Genomic DNA, 18,681 nt, shown 5'->3' with positions numbered 1-18,681 from the left:
TTTTTATCCCAGAGTTTTTCGTTTATGTTCCCAGAGAGTTTCGGAATCGTTCTCCTATGTATTGTAACGTTCGGTTACAGCCTTAGCGATAAACCTGAAGTGTCTAGACATAATTTGTCACACAGTCCTTTTCAAAGAGGATAGAGAGAAAGGTAAGAGGCTAATTTCCCGTGAACGCCTAGCTTGTTACAGACGAAGCTGTTGCTCGGACGGCCAAGTAGAGGATAAGAAATCCACTGTGACGTGAGCGAGAGTACCATCCCAGTACACCTGTGTTTAAGGGATCGACGCATAAGAGGTCAGCTGGATGTCTTTACTACTGCGCCAGCTCGCGTACTGTTCGCTGGGTATGATGTTCAAAGAAAAATAACTCGAAAGCCCATCATACTCCACCCTAGGTTACAGTGCCGAAGTTTCAAGAAACTTTGCACATAATTTCAAACCTTTCCGAAACTTTTTCTAGCTCACTACTCAAAAAGAATGTTGAAGGCAAGAAAGTTTGTCGCTTGCTACATTTTCACTATCCGTGCAGTAAAACTTATCCATCAGGCATGTCATTTCAATTTATTAACTCTTTACTGCTAACTCTGTTCACAACACATTTTTCAGACAGTATCCACATATAGCGTTGAATCTACCAGCAAATTCATCATTGAGAGAAACATAGTTCAGGAGAACATGTGAAAAAATTTTTTTTTTTTTTGGTCATCAGTCTACTGACTGGTTTGATGCGGCCCGCCACGAATTCTTTTCCTGTGCTAACCTCTTCATCTCAGAGTAGCACTTGCAACCTACGTCCTCAATTATTTGCTTGACGTATTCCAATCCCTGTCTTCCTCTACAGTTTTTGCCCTCTACAGCTCCCTCTAGTACCATGGAAGTCATTCCCTCATGTCTTAGCAAATGTCCTATCATCCTGTCCCTTCTCCTTATCAGTGTTTTCCACATATTCCTTTCCTCTCCGATTCTGCGCAGAATCTCCTCATTCCTTACCTTATCAGCCCACCTAATTTTCAACATTCGTCTATAGCACCACATCTCAAATGCTTCGATTCTCTTCTGTTCCGGTTTTCCCACAGTCCATGTTTCACTACCATACAATGCTGTACTCCAGACGTACATCCTCAGAAATTTCTTCCTCAAATTAAGGCCGGTAATTGATATTAGTAGACTTCTCTTGGCCAGAAATTCCTTTTTTGCCATAGCGAGTCTGCTTTTGATGTCCTCCTTGCTCCGTCCGTCATTGGTCATTTTACTGCCTAGGTAGCAGAATTCCTTAACTTCATTGACTTCGTGACCATCAATCCTGATCGTTAAGTTTCTCGCTGTTCTCATTTCTACTACTTCTCATTACCTTCGTCTTTCTTCGATTTACTCTCAAACCATACTGTGTACTCATTAGACTGTTCATTCCGTTCAGCAGCTCATTTAATTCTTCTTCACTTTCACTCAGGATAGCAATGTCATCAGCGAATCGTATCATTGATATCCTTTCACCTTGTATTTTAATTACACTCCTGAACCTTTCTTTTATTTCTGTCATTGCTTCCTCGATGTACAGATTGAAGAGTAGGGGCGAAAGGCTACAGCCTTGTCTTACACCCTTCTTAATACGAGCACATCGTTCTTGATCGTCCACTCTTATTATTCCTTCTTGGTTGTTGTACATATTGTATATGACCCGTCTCTCCCTATAGCTTACCCCTACATTTTTCAGAATCTCGAACAGCTTGTACCATTTTATATTGTCGAACGCTTTTTCCAGGTGGACAAATCCTATGAAAGTGTCTTGATTTTTCTTTAGCCTTGCTTCCATTATTAGCCGTAACGTCAGAATTGCCTCTCTCGTCCCTTTACTTTTCCTAAAGCCAAACTGATCGTCACCTAGCGCATTCTCAATTTTCTTTTCCATTCTTCTGTATATTATTCTTGTAAGCAGCTTCGATGAATGAGCTGTTAAGCTGATTGTGCGATAATTCTCGCACTTGTCAGCTCTTGCCGTCTTCGGAATTGTGTGGATGATGCTTTTCCGAAAGTCAGATGGTATGTCGCCAGACTCATATATTCTACACACCAATGTGAATAGTCGTTTTGTTGCCACTTCCCCCAATGATTTTAGAAATTCTGATGGAATGTTATCTATCCCTTCTGCCTTATTTGACCGTAAGTCCTCCAAAGCTCTTAAATTCCGATTCTAATACTGGATCCCCTATCTCTTCTAAATCGACTCCTGTTTCTTCTTCTATCACATCAGGCAAATCTTCACCCTCATAGAGGCTTTCAATGTATTCTTTCCACCTATCCGCTCTCTCCTCCGCATAAAATTAGGTATTGTTAAAACAGAATTCATGTTTTTAAAGAGTCTGGGATGGTGGTGGTGATAATGGGGGCGCGGAGGGTGGGAGGGGAGGAGGGAGTGTCACTGGTGACTTGCCAAATGAAAAAGATTGCTATGATGCTCAGAATCCCTTAGTAAAATTCAGAATGGGGACAAATGCGTTGTCATATAAAAATAGTGACTTACAACCGCGAAAACAGTTTTCGTAGTAACGGATATGGTAGTGGAAAAGAAGTAGCGATCAATAAAAAACTGTCTATACTACTTTCCAAGACAGTTTCAGGTGCCAACTGTTCTGACATCACTGAAGTCAAAGTTAAGTCAAATACAACTATTAAATAAAGTAGCCAGAAAATCTATTTCCAATCTTTATGACTTGAGGAAATGGAATAAAAAGGTAATTGAGGAATTTTGTGTAATCAGTCAGACCTTTATCCTGAGAAGTTGTCCTCCAGCAAACATTTGTAAACAGTTACGGTAACATGCTCACGCTCTAGCTTAACGGTATATAAAAATAGCTGTTTCTTACATGGAAGCCAATCAAGGCAGCGAGTGGCACCCAGGCGAAAGCGGAAGGGACGTCTCCTCGGACGTCGTTGATGTAGAAGTAGGCGCCCTCAACAGCGAGGCAGACGCCGCAGGTTACCAGAGACACCATGGCGAGCGTCTTCCGACCGAACCGGTCAATCACTAACGACGCCCCGACACTCGACAAGAGCTGGACAGCGACCTGCATTATAGAAGACAAGTTCGGATCGAGTTCACTGCCGCTCATTTCGAGTATGGAGTTCGTGTAGGTCATCAGTGCTATAGCCCCGGTGGACATTTGCAGTATAATGAACCCTACTGTTATGAGCAGTGTCCGACGATGCACTGGTATAGTGAACAGGTCTTTGAGTTTTCCTTTCGTCTCTTGCTTCCGCCGTATGCTGTCGTGCATCATGTCCAGTTCTGCCTTTAGCTCTTCGGGGCTGAGATCTCCCTTTATCTTCAAAAGTGTGTTGATAGCGTCTTGTTCCCTGCCTCGCATTAAAAGGAAGTACGGTGATTCGGGCATCCATACGAAGGAGATGAAGAAAATAACGGGCAAGACTGCACAAATAGCAGCGGTATTTGTAATAGACAAGTAAGGAGCGAGACAGTAGATGAGCAAAGTGCCGCCGTTCATCAGCACCATGTGAATAGTTATGACTGCGCCCCGTATGTCGGCGTCGGCGATTTCGGACAGGTAGATGGTCGCCGTGGTGCTGGTAAGTCCGCCACTGAGGCTGCCGATGGATCGAGCGGCTAGCAGCATGCCATAGGACTCTGCGAAGGCGACCATCAGCCACCAGACGAGGAGGGGCACGGCGGCGGCCAGCAGCAGCTTCTTCCGGCCCACGCGGTCCACGGCGAACCCGGCGGCGAATATGGCGACCAGCATGGTGAGCGAGTTGATTGACGCCAGCCACGAGCCCTCGTCAGCGGTCAGGGGAACCGGCGAGTCCTCCGGCTCCAGGATGAGCAGAGTCGGCGCGGGCCATCCCATGAACGACCCGTACGACGCATAGAGCAGCGACGCTACAACAGACAGGTTATACCATATGTAGATACCGTTTCGCATCGGAAACGTTTTTGGCGATACGGATACACAGTGTGGGCAAAAAGTCTATTGTATGTTGTGAGGTGTGGGGTTGATTTGTTATTCCGTTACTCTGCACAATGGATTAATCTGAGATGTACCCTTTACCCTGTGGCTCCTGCAAGATGCAATTTCCACCCCCCACACTACTACAGAAGTCAGACAGACGCTCCTAACGTTCTAAAGAGAAATACCTGAAAAACTTTCAGCAATAAATATCTTCTGGAGTCGTCCGCTGTAAGGAAATGACACAAAAATTCACAAAATTACGTAACTAGTGGGATACTTGGGTACTGGAGTAGTGCTAGTTAGTGTAATAAAAACATGAAACTAATGAAAGTTATTACTTATTTTGCAAAAATTCTGAGAAATCACAATGACACTTTTAGTTATGAATTGAACAAGTTATATCCTGGTTCTTTTCGGAATGTGAAGTTACCTCTCTAGGATAGGATTCGCTAATGAAATTTCTATACAAAGTTTAAGATGGTTGTTGACTTGGCAGAATGGCTGAGAGGCATGCCTAATCAACTTGAATAATTATCCTTTAGAATGTTGCTAGGTATGGTCGAGGCTGTCGCGTGTGAAATGCAGTGAAGTGTGCTGTTGTTGAGGATATATGGGGCTCGCAATAGCTGTACCGCACAATACCGTAAGCTGCTATGACTGCTGTCTGCGCCACTCGCTGCTGACAAATAAGATAACTCTCGTTCTATCTGGATTGACCTTCGCCAATCAAATTATCCCTATGCCTTGATGAAGTCGAGGATTCCTATTCGCCCCTAGTCTAACTATTGGTGTGGTACACCGGTCAGATAACCAGTCCACAGCGATGCCACTCAAAATTCGCTTGCAGGCGTTTAACTAGAACGCTGTCCGTTCACACCGCACAATAAGTGTGTCAGCCAACACAGTGAACAATGCTTAATCGCAAGGACTCAATATAGAGTAGCACTTCGATTCGCTCTCGACAGAGGTGCTCTCCCAGTGAAGTACTGAGGAGAGACTTGTTCCTTGCTCCAAGAGCGACAACGGAACGGCGCCTCCCCACGCCAGACATGAAGGGGTATATATTTAGGTCTCTTCCATTATTCCTTCAGCTCAGGGCATCAGAAATATCGTCGGCCAATCAGCATTGCAGTTCTAAAACGGGAGAATGACGTTTCGTTTAAGGCGACCAATCCGGAAACCTGTAGCATTGGCGTTTGGCGTTTGCTGTCTCCCTGTGAAAATCTCTGAAATTCCGTGCTATGTGTAAAGAATGCGTAGACTGCCCGCTCCCACACAATGTTGCGGAATTTGCTTTTAAGCCGAACACAGTGTTGTTCCCCCCTTTCACTCGGGCCCACACTGTCCGCCACACGGGCGGTCACCGGCTGACATAGGCTGGGTCGTCCTCTGAGGGGACCAGCGTGCCATTGTGCAGTTTCTCTCCTGAACTAAAAGCTTCTGTGACCGTCGTGTCTGGAATGTATATGTGCACGCCAGCCTCGAGTATTTCAACCACGGTGTGCTTACTTGTTAATTGCATATTGTTTACATGAATTCATACAACATTGACTTTATCTTATCGAGTTTGGGTTCGAATGAAGCGTCTTGATGTGCGGAATATGATTGTGATGGCAGAATATGTAAGCAATGAAGGTCAGGAGACCACGACGTCTTACAATGTTTTTGAAACGTTATTGCTGAGAAGCTTCTCCTATAAGTTGTTCCCAAGCAATTAAATTCACCGAAAAACTGAGTGGAGTCGTTTCTAGAACCTAGAGGTTATCCTTCAGCACTTTCTGGACGATATTACCACTGATAATTTGTTTTGAGTGTGGCACTCATGAATGACACTAGAGAATTATGGAGCACATTCTAATATTTGCACAAAGACGTCTCATTTATAGTGGTTCAAATGGCTCTGAGCACTATGGGACTTAACAGCTATGGTCATCAGTCCCATAGAACTTAGAACTACTTAAACCTAACTAACCTAAGGACATCACACAACACCTAGTCATCACGAGGCAGAGAAAATCCCTGACCCCGTCATTTATAGCGCCTGAATGATTACAAACCATACGATGAATAAAAAATGCCGCCCTCGGAAGTCGACATGGGATTCCTCATCCAGATTCAAGACAAAAGTTGTCCTCCCCCGGTAGCTGAGTGGACAGCGCAACAGAATGTCAATCCTAAGGGCCCGGGTTCAATTCCCGGCTGGGTCAGAGATCTTCTCCGCTCAGAGACTGGGTATTGTGTTGTCCTCATCGTTTCATCCCCATCGACGCGCAAGTCGCCGAAGTGGCGTCAAATCGAAAGACTTGCACCCGGCGAACGGTCTACCCGACGGGAGGCCCTAATCACACGATATTTTTTTTTAAGACAAACGTTTATGTAGCAAAATCAGATAGAGTGCATTTTTAATCACATGTATGAAAACGTGGAGCTCCAAGACACTGTCACGTCGTGCAGCGCGTCCAAATGAACAAAGGAATCTGTACGCCCCGCACTACCGTATCAGCTATCGTATCTCGCTGGGTATATTGCTTCAGGCATCAAACGCCCATCCACCATGGAGCTATGGTTCGAATTCTCATCAGGTTCCTTATTATTTTTTAGATGTCCGTTTCCTAGTTCGCGTCGTTTATAAGCAGGACATCATTTTGTCACACGACAACAGCCTGTCACTTGACAGTGAGATGCAGTAAACTGCGGCCATGTGTCTACTTACCGCGCAGTGCACAACTGTAATTGATCCTGTCAAGTTCCTGTGGGGCGGTTTTCCGATGGAGTATACAAACGATGAATACGTCGATAGGCTTTTGGTTCTGGGTATATCCGATAGCAATGCTACTTCTGCTGCTTGTGCGTATACTGCACGGTACTTTCAAAGGTGTCATCGCGATAAGAATGTTTTACATAGCATGATGAAATAAAAGAAATTATTCAGATAGTGAAGGGAGATGAAAATTTAATAGTCATGGGTGACTGGAATTCGTCAGTAGGAAAAGGGAGAGAAGGAAACGTAGTAGGTGAATATGGATTGGGGCTAAGAAATGAAAGAGGAATCCGCCTGGTAGAATTTTGTACAGAGCACAACCTAAACATAGCTAACACTTGGTTCAAGAATCATAAAAGAAGATTGTATACATGGAAGAAGCCTGGAGATAATGACAGGTTTCATATAGATTATATAATGGTAAGACAGAGATTTAGGAACCAGGTTTTAAATTGTAAGACATTTCCAGGGGCAGATGTGGAATCTGACCACAATCTATTGGTTATGAACTGTACATTAAAACTGAAGAAACTGCAAGAAGGTGGGAATTTAAGGAGATGGGACCTGGATAAACTGACTAAATCAGAGGTTGTACAGAGTTTCAGGGAGAGCATAAGGGAACAACTGACAGGAATGGGAGAAAGAAAAACAGTAGAAGAAGAATGGGTAGCTTTGAGGGATGAAGTAGTGAAGGCAGCAGAGGATCAAGTAGGTAAAAAGACGAGGGCTAGTGGAAATTCTTGGGTAACAGAAGAAATATTGAATTTAATTGATGAAAGGAGAAAATATAAAAATGCAGTAAATGAAGCAGGCAAAAAGGAATGCAAACGTCTAAAAATGAGATCGACAGGAAGTGCAAAATGGCTAAGCAGGGATGGCTAGATGAAAAATGTAAGGATGTAGAGGCTTATCTCACTAGGGGTAAGATAGACACTGCCTACAGGAAAATAAAAGATACCTTTGGAGAAAAGAGAGCCACTTGTACGAATATCAAGCGCTCAGATGGAAACCCAGTTCTAAGCAAAGAAGGGAAAGCAGAAAGGTGGAAGGAGTATATAGAGGGTCTATACAAGGGCGATGTTCGTGAGGACAATATTATGGAAATGGAAGAGGGTGTAGATGAAGATGAAATGAGAGGTATGATTCTGCGTGAAGAGTTGACAGAGCACTGAAAGAACTGAGTCGAAACATTGCCCCGGGAGTAGACAACATTCCATTAGAACTACTGACGGCCTTGGGAGAGCCAGTCCTGACAAAACTCTACCATCTGGTGGGCAAGATGTATGAGACAGGCGAAATACCCTCAGACTTCAAGAAGAATATAATAATTCCAATCCCAAAGAAAGCAGGTGTTGACAGATGTGAAAATTACCGAACTATCAGTTTAATAAGTTCAAATGGTTCAAATGGCTCTGAGCACTATGGGACTTAACTGCCGTGGTCATCAGTCCCCTAGAACTTAGAACTACTTAAACCTAACTAACCTAAGGACATCACACACATCCATGCCCGAGGCAGGATTCGAACCTGCGACCGTAGCGGACACGCGGCTCCAGACTGTAGCGCCTAGACCCGCACCGCCACACCGGCCGGCCGTTTAATAAGTCACGGCTGCAAAATACTAACACGAATTATTTACAGACAAATGGAAAAACTAGTAGAAGCTGACCTCGGGGAAGATCAGTTTGGATTCCGTAGAAATATTGGAACACGTGAGGCAATACTGACCCTACGACTTATCTTAGAAGCTAGACTAAGGAAAGGCAAACCTACGCTCCGAGCGTTTGTAGACTTGGAGAAAGCTTTTGACAATGTTGACTGGAATACTCTCTTTCAAATTCTGAAGGTGGCAGGGGTAAAATACAGGGGGCGAAAAGCTATTTACAATTTGTACAGAAACCAAATGGCAGTTTTAAGAGTCGAGGGGCATGAAAGGGAAGCAGTGGTGGGGAAGGGAGTGAGACAGGTTTGTAGCCTATCCCCGATGTTATTCAATCTGTGTATTGAGCAAGCAGTAAAGGAAACAAAAGAAAAATTCGGAGTAGGTATTAAAATCCATGGAGAAGAAATAAAAACTTTGACGTTCGCCGATGACATTGTAATTCTGTCAGAGACATCAAAGGACTTGGAAGAGCTGTTGAATGGAATGGACAGTGTCTTGAAAGGAGGATATAAGATGAACATCAACAAAAGCAAAACAAGGATAATGGAATGTAGTCGAATTAAGTCGGGTGATGCTGAGGGAATAACTGATGATGGTCGAAGTAGAGAGAATATAAAATGTAGACTGGCAACGGCAAGGAAAGCATTTCTGAAGAAGAGAAATTTGTTAACATCGAGTATAGGTATGTGTCAGGAAGTCATTTCTGAAAGTATTTGTATGGAGTGTAGCCATGTATGGAAGTGAAACATGGACGATAAATAGTTTATACAAGAAGAGAATAGAAGCTTTCGAAATGTGGTGCTACAGAAGAATGCTGAAGATTAGATGGGTAGATCACGTAACTAATGAGGAGGTATTGAGTAGGATTGGGGAGAAGAGAAGTTCGTGGCACAACTTGACTAGAAGAAGGGATCGGTTTGTAGGACATGTTCTGAGGCATCAAGGGATCACCAGTTTAGTATTGGAGGGCAGCGTGGAGGGTAAAAATCGTAGAGGGAGACCAAGAGATGAATACAGTAAGCAGATTCAGAAGGATGTAGATTGCAGTAGGTACTGGGAGATGAAGAAGCTTGCACAGGATAGAGTAGCATGGAGAGCTGCATCAAACCAGTCTCAGGACTGAAGACACAACAACAACAACAACAGCAACATAGCATGGAGCAATGACTCTGGGAAACCGGTAATCTTCGTCCACAAGTAACGGACGGAGGTCGTCCAAGAACTAGACGTACTCCACAGAAGACACGATTCTCGAAACCGTTTACCAGTCAGCTTGACGAAGTACCCGTGATATTCCAAGGCAGTTCCAGTTATCACAAAACCGGGTTGTTGATGTGTTGTACGATGAAGAACTGCATCCATGTCATTACACGTTAACTCAACAGCAGCAGCCAGAAGAGAGCAGATTTGTGAATGGCTTTTGCACCAAGTGCAAGATAACGAACGTTTTATAAATAACTTGATATGGACTGACGAATGTAGCTTCACTCATGAAAGTATTCTCAGCCTTCACAACAGCCGATATTAGCCGGAACACAACCCACGTGTCACCCGTGAACGTAGCTTTCAGGCACACTTTTATATAAACTTGCAGGCTGGAGTGGGATGAGTGCTTTTTGGTCCTAACCTGTTGCTGGATAAGTTGAATGCGCTCCTGTATCGTATATTTATTTGCAATTCTTTGCTCGATGCATTAGAAAACGTCCCAGTTGGTGTTGGGCGACAGCCTGGGTTTCATCATGATGGTGCACTCCCACACTTTCGAATGAATTAACGTTACTATTTTAATGCAGCGTTTCCAGAGAAATGGACTGGTCGTGGAGTTGCAATGTTCAGGCCTCCACGTTCTCCTGACCTTAAACCACCAGATTTTGATTTGTGGGGACATTTAGAAGGAGAAGTTTATAGAACTCCATTCATGAATGTACACGGCATATTAGCTTGCGTGCATGCTACTTCGGTAATGGTGGATGCACATGTGTTCCGTATGGTACAGCAAAGTATGATACAGCGAGTGGCGAAAGGTTTCCAAATGTAAGGTGATGGATTTAAATATCTTTTCTCAAGTTAATGTTGCTCGTACGTGTACATACTGGCACTGTGAAGATAAGCCCAGACATTAAACTTATAAAATGAAGTACTGTGCGTAGCATAATCGTGCAAATCTGGTGTAGGCTACCTATTGTGTTTTACGTACCTCATTGAATAGAGAGTATGTTAATGTACCGAATGTTGTTTTCTGTTGGCTTCATTTCTGTCATAGACGAACCAAAGTGGTCGTTTACACCTGTAGGACTTTCATGTTATGTCTTAATGTTTAAATAAAGGCAACAGTAACAGAAAGAATTAGTCAAGATACTGCTGTTTGGAGGTGTACACTGGATGTAATTTGATGCTTCAATTGAAAAAAAAAAAGTTTGGTGCTTACACGAGTCCACCATCGGCGAATCAGCGTATCCCTTCCACACAGCATTGCCTCGTCTCTCTAAGCTAATGGGACAGCTCCGGTAAGGCGCAGAGTTCATGATACCTGATCTTGGCCACGTTGCACGCAGTTACGGCGTTGCCAGATCCTCCCTTTTTAAATCACATTTGTATTAAACCTGTTGGTGATAAACTTTTGTCTTGAACTGGGATGAGGAATTGTGTGCCGACCACAAAGTGTGACATTTTCTATACATCCTGTATTATGTGAGAACTAGTTATTACAAACAAACAAATAAAATGGGTAAATTATTAAGCTTTCTTTGGATCAAATTATCTTTCAAATAACAAATAACCACCGGGAATGAGATAGGAAGGTTGATTTAAATGAATCGGCAATGCACATTAATTAAAAGAAATTCTAATGAACTGTTAGATAGTAATGCAATTTGTACTCTGCTGTATGAATCTGAACAGTGCTCTTATTGAAAAATAAAGCTGTATAATGCAGCAAGAATGAATAGTTTAGGTGAAGAAGCACAGTACAAGAGTTGAGAAAGGAAATGAAATACATAAAGAATGATAGGAATAAAATTGGTCTTCCAATAAAATTTTTCTGTGTTTGTGACCGCATTGCCAATATACAGGGTGATCAAGAAGTCAGTATAAATTTGAAAACTTAATAAACCACGGAATAATGTAGATAGAGAGGTAAAAATTGACACACATGCTTGGAATGACTGGGGTTTTTATTAGAACAAAAAAAAAAAAAAAAAAAACAACAAAGTTCACAAAATGTCAGACAGATGGCGCTGGACAGCAAAACTGCTACCGTGACGGGTGAGAGGTACGCCGATATGTTACAGAATAACATCATCCCCAGCCTGGCTGATAAACACCTGCTGGAACGTATGATGCTTATGCAGGATGGCGCTCCACCCCATATTGCTAGACGCGTGAAAGATCTCTTGCGCGCGTCGTTTGGTGATGATCGTGTGCTCAACCGCCACTTTTGTCATACTTGGCCGCCCAGGTCCTCAGACCTCAGTCCGTGCGATTATTGGCTTTGGGGTTACCTGAAGTCGCAAGTGTATCGTGATCGGTCGACATCTCTAGGGATGCTGAAAGACAATATCCGACGCCAATGCCTCACCATAACTCAGGACATTCTTTACAGTGCTGTTCACAACATTATTCCTCGACTACAGCTGTTGTTGAAGAATGATGGTGGACGTATTGAGCATTTCCTGTAAAGAACATCATCTTTGCTTTGTCTTACTTTGTTATGCTAATTATCGCTGTAATGATCAGATGAAGCGCCATCTGTCGGACTTTTTTTAACGTTTGTATTTTTTTGGTTCTAATAAAACCCCATGTCATTCCAAGCATGTGTCAATTTGTACCTCTCTATCTACATTATTCCGTGATTTATTCAGTTTTCAAATTTATACTGACTTTTTGATCACCCGGTATATAAAACTACCGACGTTTCGGTCCCTGTTTCAAGGTACCCTCTTCAGGGTGTTTTTGTTTACTGCTGAATGAGAAAACTTTGTTTCTTATATAACTGCAGACATAGCTGTTATCTAATTCTGAAAGGCTGTTTAGGATGAAGGGGTGGGATGTTAGAAGTATTTTTGGTGTATTTAGTATTTCATTTCATTGCTGTAAACCCGACGTTTTGATTGGAGTTTGCATATCTGCTTGTGATTGGTGTAAATCGGCGAATGCAAAGCCAGGCGGCAGCTGTGACGTGGCGTCGTTTTCCTGCTTTGTAGCGCCGGCCGAGGCGCGCCAGTACCCTGTGTACCTGCGGCCGCTGCGGTCTCCCGCGCGCCTGCATGTGTTGCTTCACATGAGCTGTCGTCGTGTAGCGCTGTTATTGCTGGCAAACAAAACGTCGAAAATCGGTACTCGTCTTCTCTGTTCATGTTGGCCAGTCGCTTGGCTATTTCTATTGCCTCTCTAATGGTCCTCCTGAAAGTAAGAGGCTGTTTCGCCAGTAGGCGTGTTTGACGCACTCACCCTGGTGTTCTGCCACCGCTGACTTGGTGTGCTGCCTTAGTTGGATATATCTTTCGTGTTCAGATATCCGTGTGTTGATGGGTCGTCCCGTCTCGTCTACATACACTAATCCACATTCGCCCTGATTTCGTAAACTCCTCAGGATGAGTGCGTCAAGCAGACTGATTTTGGTGAAGCACGCCTACTGGTGAAACAGCCTCTTACTTTCAGGAGGAACATTAGAGAGGCAATAGAAATAGCCAAACGACCGACCAATATGTACAGAGAAGACGGCTACCGACTTTCGACGTCTTGTTTGCCAGCAATAACCGCGCTACGGGACAACAGCTCACGTGAAGCAACACACACAGGCGCGAGAGAGACCGCAGCGGCCGCACGTACATAGAGTACTGACGCGCCTCGGCCGGCGCTAGAAAGCACGAAAACGACGCCACGTCACAGCTGCCGCCTGGCTTTGCATTCGCCGATTTACACCAATCACAAGCAGATATGCAAACACCAATCAAAACGTCGGGTTTACAGCAATGAAATGAAATAATAAAAACACGAAAAATACTTCTAACATCCCTCCCCTTCATCCTAAATAGCCGTTCAGAATTAGATAACAGCTATGTCTGCAGTTGTATAAGAAACAAAGTTTTCTCATTCAGCAGTAAACAAAGACACCCTGAGGAAGGTACCTCGAAACAGGGACCGAAACGTTGGTAGTTTTATATACACTCCTGGAAATTGAAATAAGAACACCGTGAATTCATTGTCCCAAGAAGGGGAAACTTTATTGACACATTCCTGGGGTCAGATACATCACATGATCACACTGACAGAACCACAGGCACATAGACACAGGCAACAGAGCATGCACAATGTCGGCACTAGTACAGTGTATATCCACCTTTCGCAGCAATGCAGGCTGCTATTCTCCCATGGAGACGATCGTAGAGATGCTGGATGTAGTCCTGTGGAACGGCTTGCCATGCCATTTCCACCTGGCGCCTCAGTTGGACCAGCGTTCGTGCTGGACGTGCAGACCGCGTGAGACGACGCTTCATCCAGTCCCAAACATGCTCAATGGGGGACAGATCCGGAGATCTTGCTGGCCAGGGTAGTTGACTTACACCTTCTAGAGCACGTTGGGTGGCACCGGATACATGCGGACGTGCATTGTCCTGTTGGAACAGCAAGTTCCCTTGCCGGTCTAGGAATGGTAGAACGATGGGTTCGATGACGGTTTGGATGTACCGTGCACTATTCAGTGTCGCCTCGACGATCACCAGTGGTGTACGGCCAGTGTAGGAGATCGCTCCCCACTCCATGATGCCGGGTGTTGGCCCTGTGTGCCTCGGTCGTATGCAGTCCTGATTGTGGCGCTCACCTGCACGGCGCCAAACACGCATACGACCATCATTGACACCAAGGCAGAAGCGACTCTCATCGCTGAAGACGACACGTCTCCATTCGTCCCTCCATTCACGCCTGTCGCGACACCACTGGAGGCGGGCTGCACGATGTTGGGGCGTGAGCGGAAGACGGCCTAACGGTGTGCGGGACCGTAGCCCAGCTTCATGGAGACGGTTGCGAATGGTCCTCGCCGATACCCCAGGAGCAACAGTGTCCCTAATTTGCTGGGAAGTGGCGGTGCGGTCCCCTACGGCACTGCGTAGGATCCTACGGTCTTGGCGTGCATCCGTGCGTCGCTGCGGTCCGGTCCCAGGTCGACGGGCACGTGCACCTTCCGCCGACCACTGGCGACAACATCGATGTACTGTGGAGACCTCACGCCCCACGTGTTGAGCAATTCGGCGGTACGTCCACCCGACCTCCCGCAAGCCCACTATACGCCCTCGCTCAAAGTCCGTCAACTGCACATACGGTTCACGTCCACGCTGTCGCGGCATGCTACCAGTGTTAAAGACTGCGATGGAGCTCCGTATGCCACGGCAAACTGGCTGACACTGACGGCGGCGGTGCACAAATGCTGCGCAGCTAGCGCCATTCGACGGCCAACACCGCGGTTCCTGGTGTGTCCGCTGTGCCGTGCGTGTGATCATTGCTTGTACAGCCCTCTCGCAGTGTCCGGAGCAAGTATGGTGGGTCTGACACGCCGGTGTCAATGTGTTCTTTTTTCCATTTCCAGGAGTGTATATTGACAATGCGGTCACAAACCCGGAAAAAATTTATTGAATGTGACAATGGCCATGGAAGCCTACGTTTATACAAATAGATCTTCAAGGATTAACTGTGATATATTATGATGTGCGTGAAGAGCGTTCTTTTCATTTCTTTGGATCGTAGGATTACTTATTTCGCATTACATTCAAAGATGGAGTAAATGACTGACGTTTTTAGCTCCACGTTCCGCCAAGGGTAGCGCTAAACGCAGGATGAGCTCCATTGCCGACGGCCGTACTACTAGGTTGCTTTGTAAGAGCCAAATCCAGGTTCAGTAGTTAGGATTTAGCAGTCTTACGGAGAACTACAAGCGCACCAGAAGTGTCATCAGCGGTTCCTTCTAGGACTCTGTTTCCCGCTACTTATACACTGAAGAGCCAAAGAACCTGATACACCTGACTAATATCGTGTAGGACCCCCGCTACCACGCAGAACTGCCGCAGCACGAAGTTGCATGCCCTTGACTAATATCTGAAGTAATGCTGGAGGGAACTGACACCATGAATCCTGCAGGACCGTACGTAAATCCGTAAGAGTACGGTGGGGCGCAGATCTCTTCTGAAAAGCGCCTTGCAAGACATCCCAATACGCTCAATAATATTCGTGTCTGTTGAGTCTGGTGGCCAGCGGAAGTGTTGAAACTTAGAAGAGTGCTCCTGGACCCACTCTGTAGCAATTCTGTACATGTGGGGTGCCGCATTGTCCTGCTGGAATTGTCCATGTCCGTCGGAATCCATAATGGACAGGTATGGATGCACGTGATCAGACAGGATTCATACGTATGTGCCATTTGTCAGAGTCGTATCAAGAAGTATCAGGCGTCCCATATCACTCAAACTGCACACGCCCCACGCCATAACAGAGCCTCCAGCAGCTTGAATAGTCTCCTGCTGATATGTAGGGTCATGGAACCATGAGGTTGTCTCCATTCCATACCCGTTCACGCCCATCCGCTCGCTACAATTTGAAACGAGGCTTGTCCCACCAGGCAACATGTCCCCAGTCATCAAATGTCCAGTGACGGTGTTGACGGGCCCCGGCTAGGCGCAAAGCTTTGTGTCGTGCAGTCATCAAGGGTACAAAAGTGAGCCTTTGGCTCCGATATCCCATATCGACGATGTTTCGTTGAATGGTTCGCACGGTGACACTTGCTGGTGGCCCAGCAGTGAAATCTGCAGCAAGTTGCGGATGGGTTGCACTCCTGACACTTTGAACGATTCTATTCAGTCGACGTTGGTCCCGTTCTTGCAGGATCTTTTTCCGGCCACAGTGATGTCGAAGATTTGATGTTTTACCGGATTCTGATATTCACGGTACGCTAGTGAAATGGTTGTACGGGAAAATCCCCATTTCATCGCTACCTCGGAGATGCTGTGTCCTATTGCTCGTGCGCCACGTTCAAACTCACCTAAGTCATGATAACCTGCCGTTGTAGCAGCAGTAACCGACCAAACAACTGCGCCAAACACTTGCTGTCCTATATAGGCGTTGTCGACTTCAGCGCCGTATTCTGCCTGATTACGTATCTCTGTATTTTGAATACTCATGGCTATACCAGTTTCTTTGGTGCTTCAGTGTGTAATCTTGTAAATACTGCAGGTGTCCGGAACTGAAATAGTTTCTTTAGTGATTCAGAATTAGTTAGTCGCGTATACAACTACAAAGTTTATCTAATGTTCCGCTAGTTGTCACTTTTCTAGTTGTTTCGTCGTTGAGGAGTTACTTGGGTTATCTCATTGAATAGGCCTCTTTAGAACTGTTGAACAGTAGCAATCTTCTCACAACCAGCAGAGAGCTCTACTTCAGAAGCAACCAGACCAACGGGCGCTGCAGCACCAGCAGTTCCACCAACAGCCGGCGGCACATCTCGCTCCAGTTTCTTTACTATGGGACAGTCCGCACTATCTTGACTTCCGCCAGGGATAGCATCCGAGAAAACAGGGCGGGTAAAGCAGTCGTGGCAAGAACCTTACCAGTGGCAGTCGCCTCCATGTCTACTCGTACGTCGTGAGATTTTGCAACGGCTACACAAGCTGTCTCGCCAGAAGGGGCTGGATACACTCAGTGACGTATCCGCTCACTAATATGAGCCAGTGGCAGCTCGTGATCAGAAAAGGTGGTGGTGAACTTCGTTCACCAAGAGATAAATTAACAAGGGAGAGAAAATAAGCGCACTGCTCATTTTTTTGTAATGCATGATATAAGCAAATCGCTCGCTCATGTCACTGCAGCATCTACTCATGTGTATATACAGAATAAAGTATTATTTTGCAGAATAGTAGAAATTAAGGTGAATTGCGACAGTGTGTACACAGAAAGTAGAAGAAAGTCAGTTCCGATTAGTCGCGAAATGGAAACTACTGTTAAAATTAAAATGTTTTATGTGCAATAGTTAACTATACCTTAGAGTAAATTCTGTACATAGTCGCCGCTACGAGTTAGACATTTGTCGTAGCGTTGTGCCAGCTTTCCAATACCCTCGTCATATACCGCAACCGCCTGTGCTTTCCGCCAATTCTCTACGCTCGTCTACAGCTCGTTGTCTGCGCCGAATTGTAGTCTTCGTAGCCTGCGGTTCATGTGTGTAGAGATGAACCTCAGGACGAGCCAGTTAATGGCTGTGTTGTGGATGATCAAACACTTCCCATCGAAAACGCTGCAGGAGCATCTTCATTGCCCCTGCAGAGTGAGGCCGAGATTTGTCATGAAGAAGGAAACACGTGACAGTTATGTTATGTGGGCTGCACGACACCAATCCCTCGTAGTTCGCGGGGTAGATTATTTTCTAGGCGTCTTTACGTACTCACTGTGCTTTAAGTGCTAACTGTGCGCTCAGAATTGAAAAGAGTGACTTGTCGCTATCGATGGAAATACCTAAGACACTACACAACACATCTGTGCAAAACTTCATCGGATCTTGACAGTGGTTTCCATTTCGCAACTTACTTTCCGAATTGGAACTTACTTTCCGAATAGCCCTCGTATCTGCACATCTTTCATCACTCTTTGAACGAAGTCATAAATTCCTAAAACCAGGTCTCGTTCAATGGAGAGGATAGCGAGTACTGGTATCTTTCTTGGTCCACAGTATTCAATAAGAAGTTTGTGACGCATTTTGGCGATGAGAAACAACGCTCCGCTTCTGATTTGGTCACTGTAATTGTTTTTATCGCTTTCAAGAGTTTCACTGTTTCGCCCCATGTATCACAAATTTTGTCATCTCTTATGTAAGCCAGCAAGCTCAAAGCTCATCCAAAAATACTTCTAAACTCCTGTCTTCCATAAATAACAGAGTTGCGTTCCGAGTTTCTTTGCTTCCGAAAAAAACTGACAGTCAATACTAGCCTTGAAGGAAGTTTCTAGAAAACTGGCAGCGGAAGAGGTCAATTTCTCTGATATAAAAAGAAAGGCTGGAACTAGGTGTCCAGTGAACTTGAATCTTTCGTTCGCATCGTACCTTATGACATCACGTGCTTCTTATGCCTCCCCCAATAGACCGCAGATTACTCCTCCATCTTCAGGTCTCCTTCTTTTATGATGCTCTTGCAAATACGTTGACCTTTCATTCACTCCTTCCCTAAAAATAATTTCACACTCAAACGCTGTCAGTTGATTTTATGCATAAAGTGGCTCAATATCTCTTTTCTGTAGGTGATTATACAAAATATCCA

At 45.0% G+C, this 18,681-nt stretch overlaps 1 protein-coding gene across 1 annotated transcript in view; it reads right to left on the bottom strand.

Annotated features, from left to right (window-relative positions):
* Positions 1–17,002, bottom strand: part of LOC126424951 (facilitated trehalose transporter Tret1-like) — a 32,893-nt gene extending 15,891 nt beyond the window's left edge. Inside the window, exons 1-2 of the mRNA XM_050087852.1 lie at positions 16,984–17,002; positions 2,868–3,898 (exon numbers count right to left, since the gene is read on the bottom strand). Of these exons, the coding sequence (XP_049943809.1) occupies positions 2,868–3,898; positions 16,984–17,002 (1,050 nt within the window). The remainder of the gene's footprint in view (positions 1–2,867; positions 3,899–16,983) is intronic.
* Between the last annotated feature and the right edge of the window lie 1,679 nt (positions 17,003–18,681).

This window comes from Schistocerca serialis, chromosome 1, assembly GCF_023864345.2.
Source record: "Schistocerca serialis cubense isolate TAMUIC-IGC-003099 chromosome 1, iqSchSeri2.2, whole genome shotgun sequence".
Taxonomy (NCBI): Eukaryota; Metazoa; Arthropoda; class Insecta; order Orthoptera; family Acrididae; genus Schistocerca; species Schistocerca serialis.
Note: the sequence above shows the minus strand (reverse complement) of the source record. Positions and strands in the feature narration are given on the sequence as shown.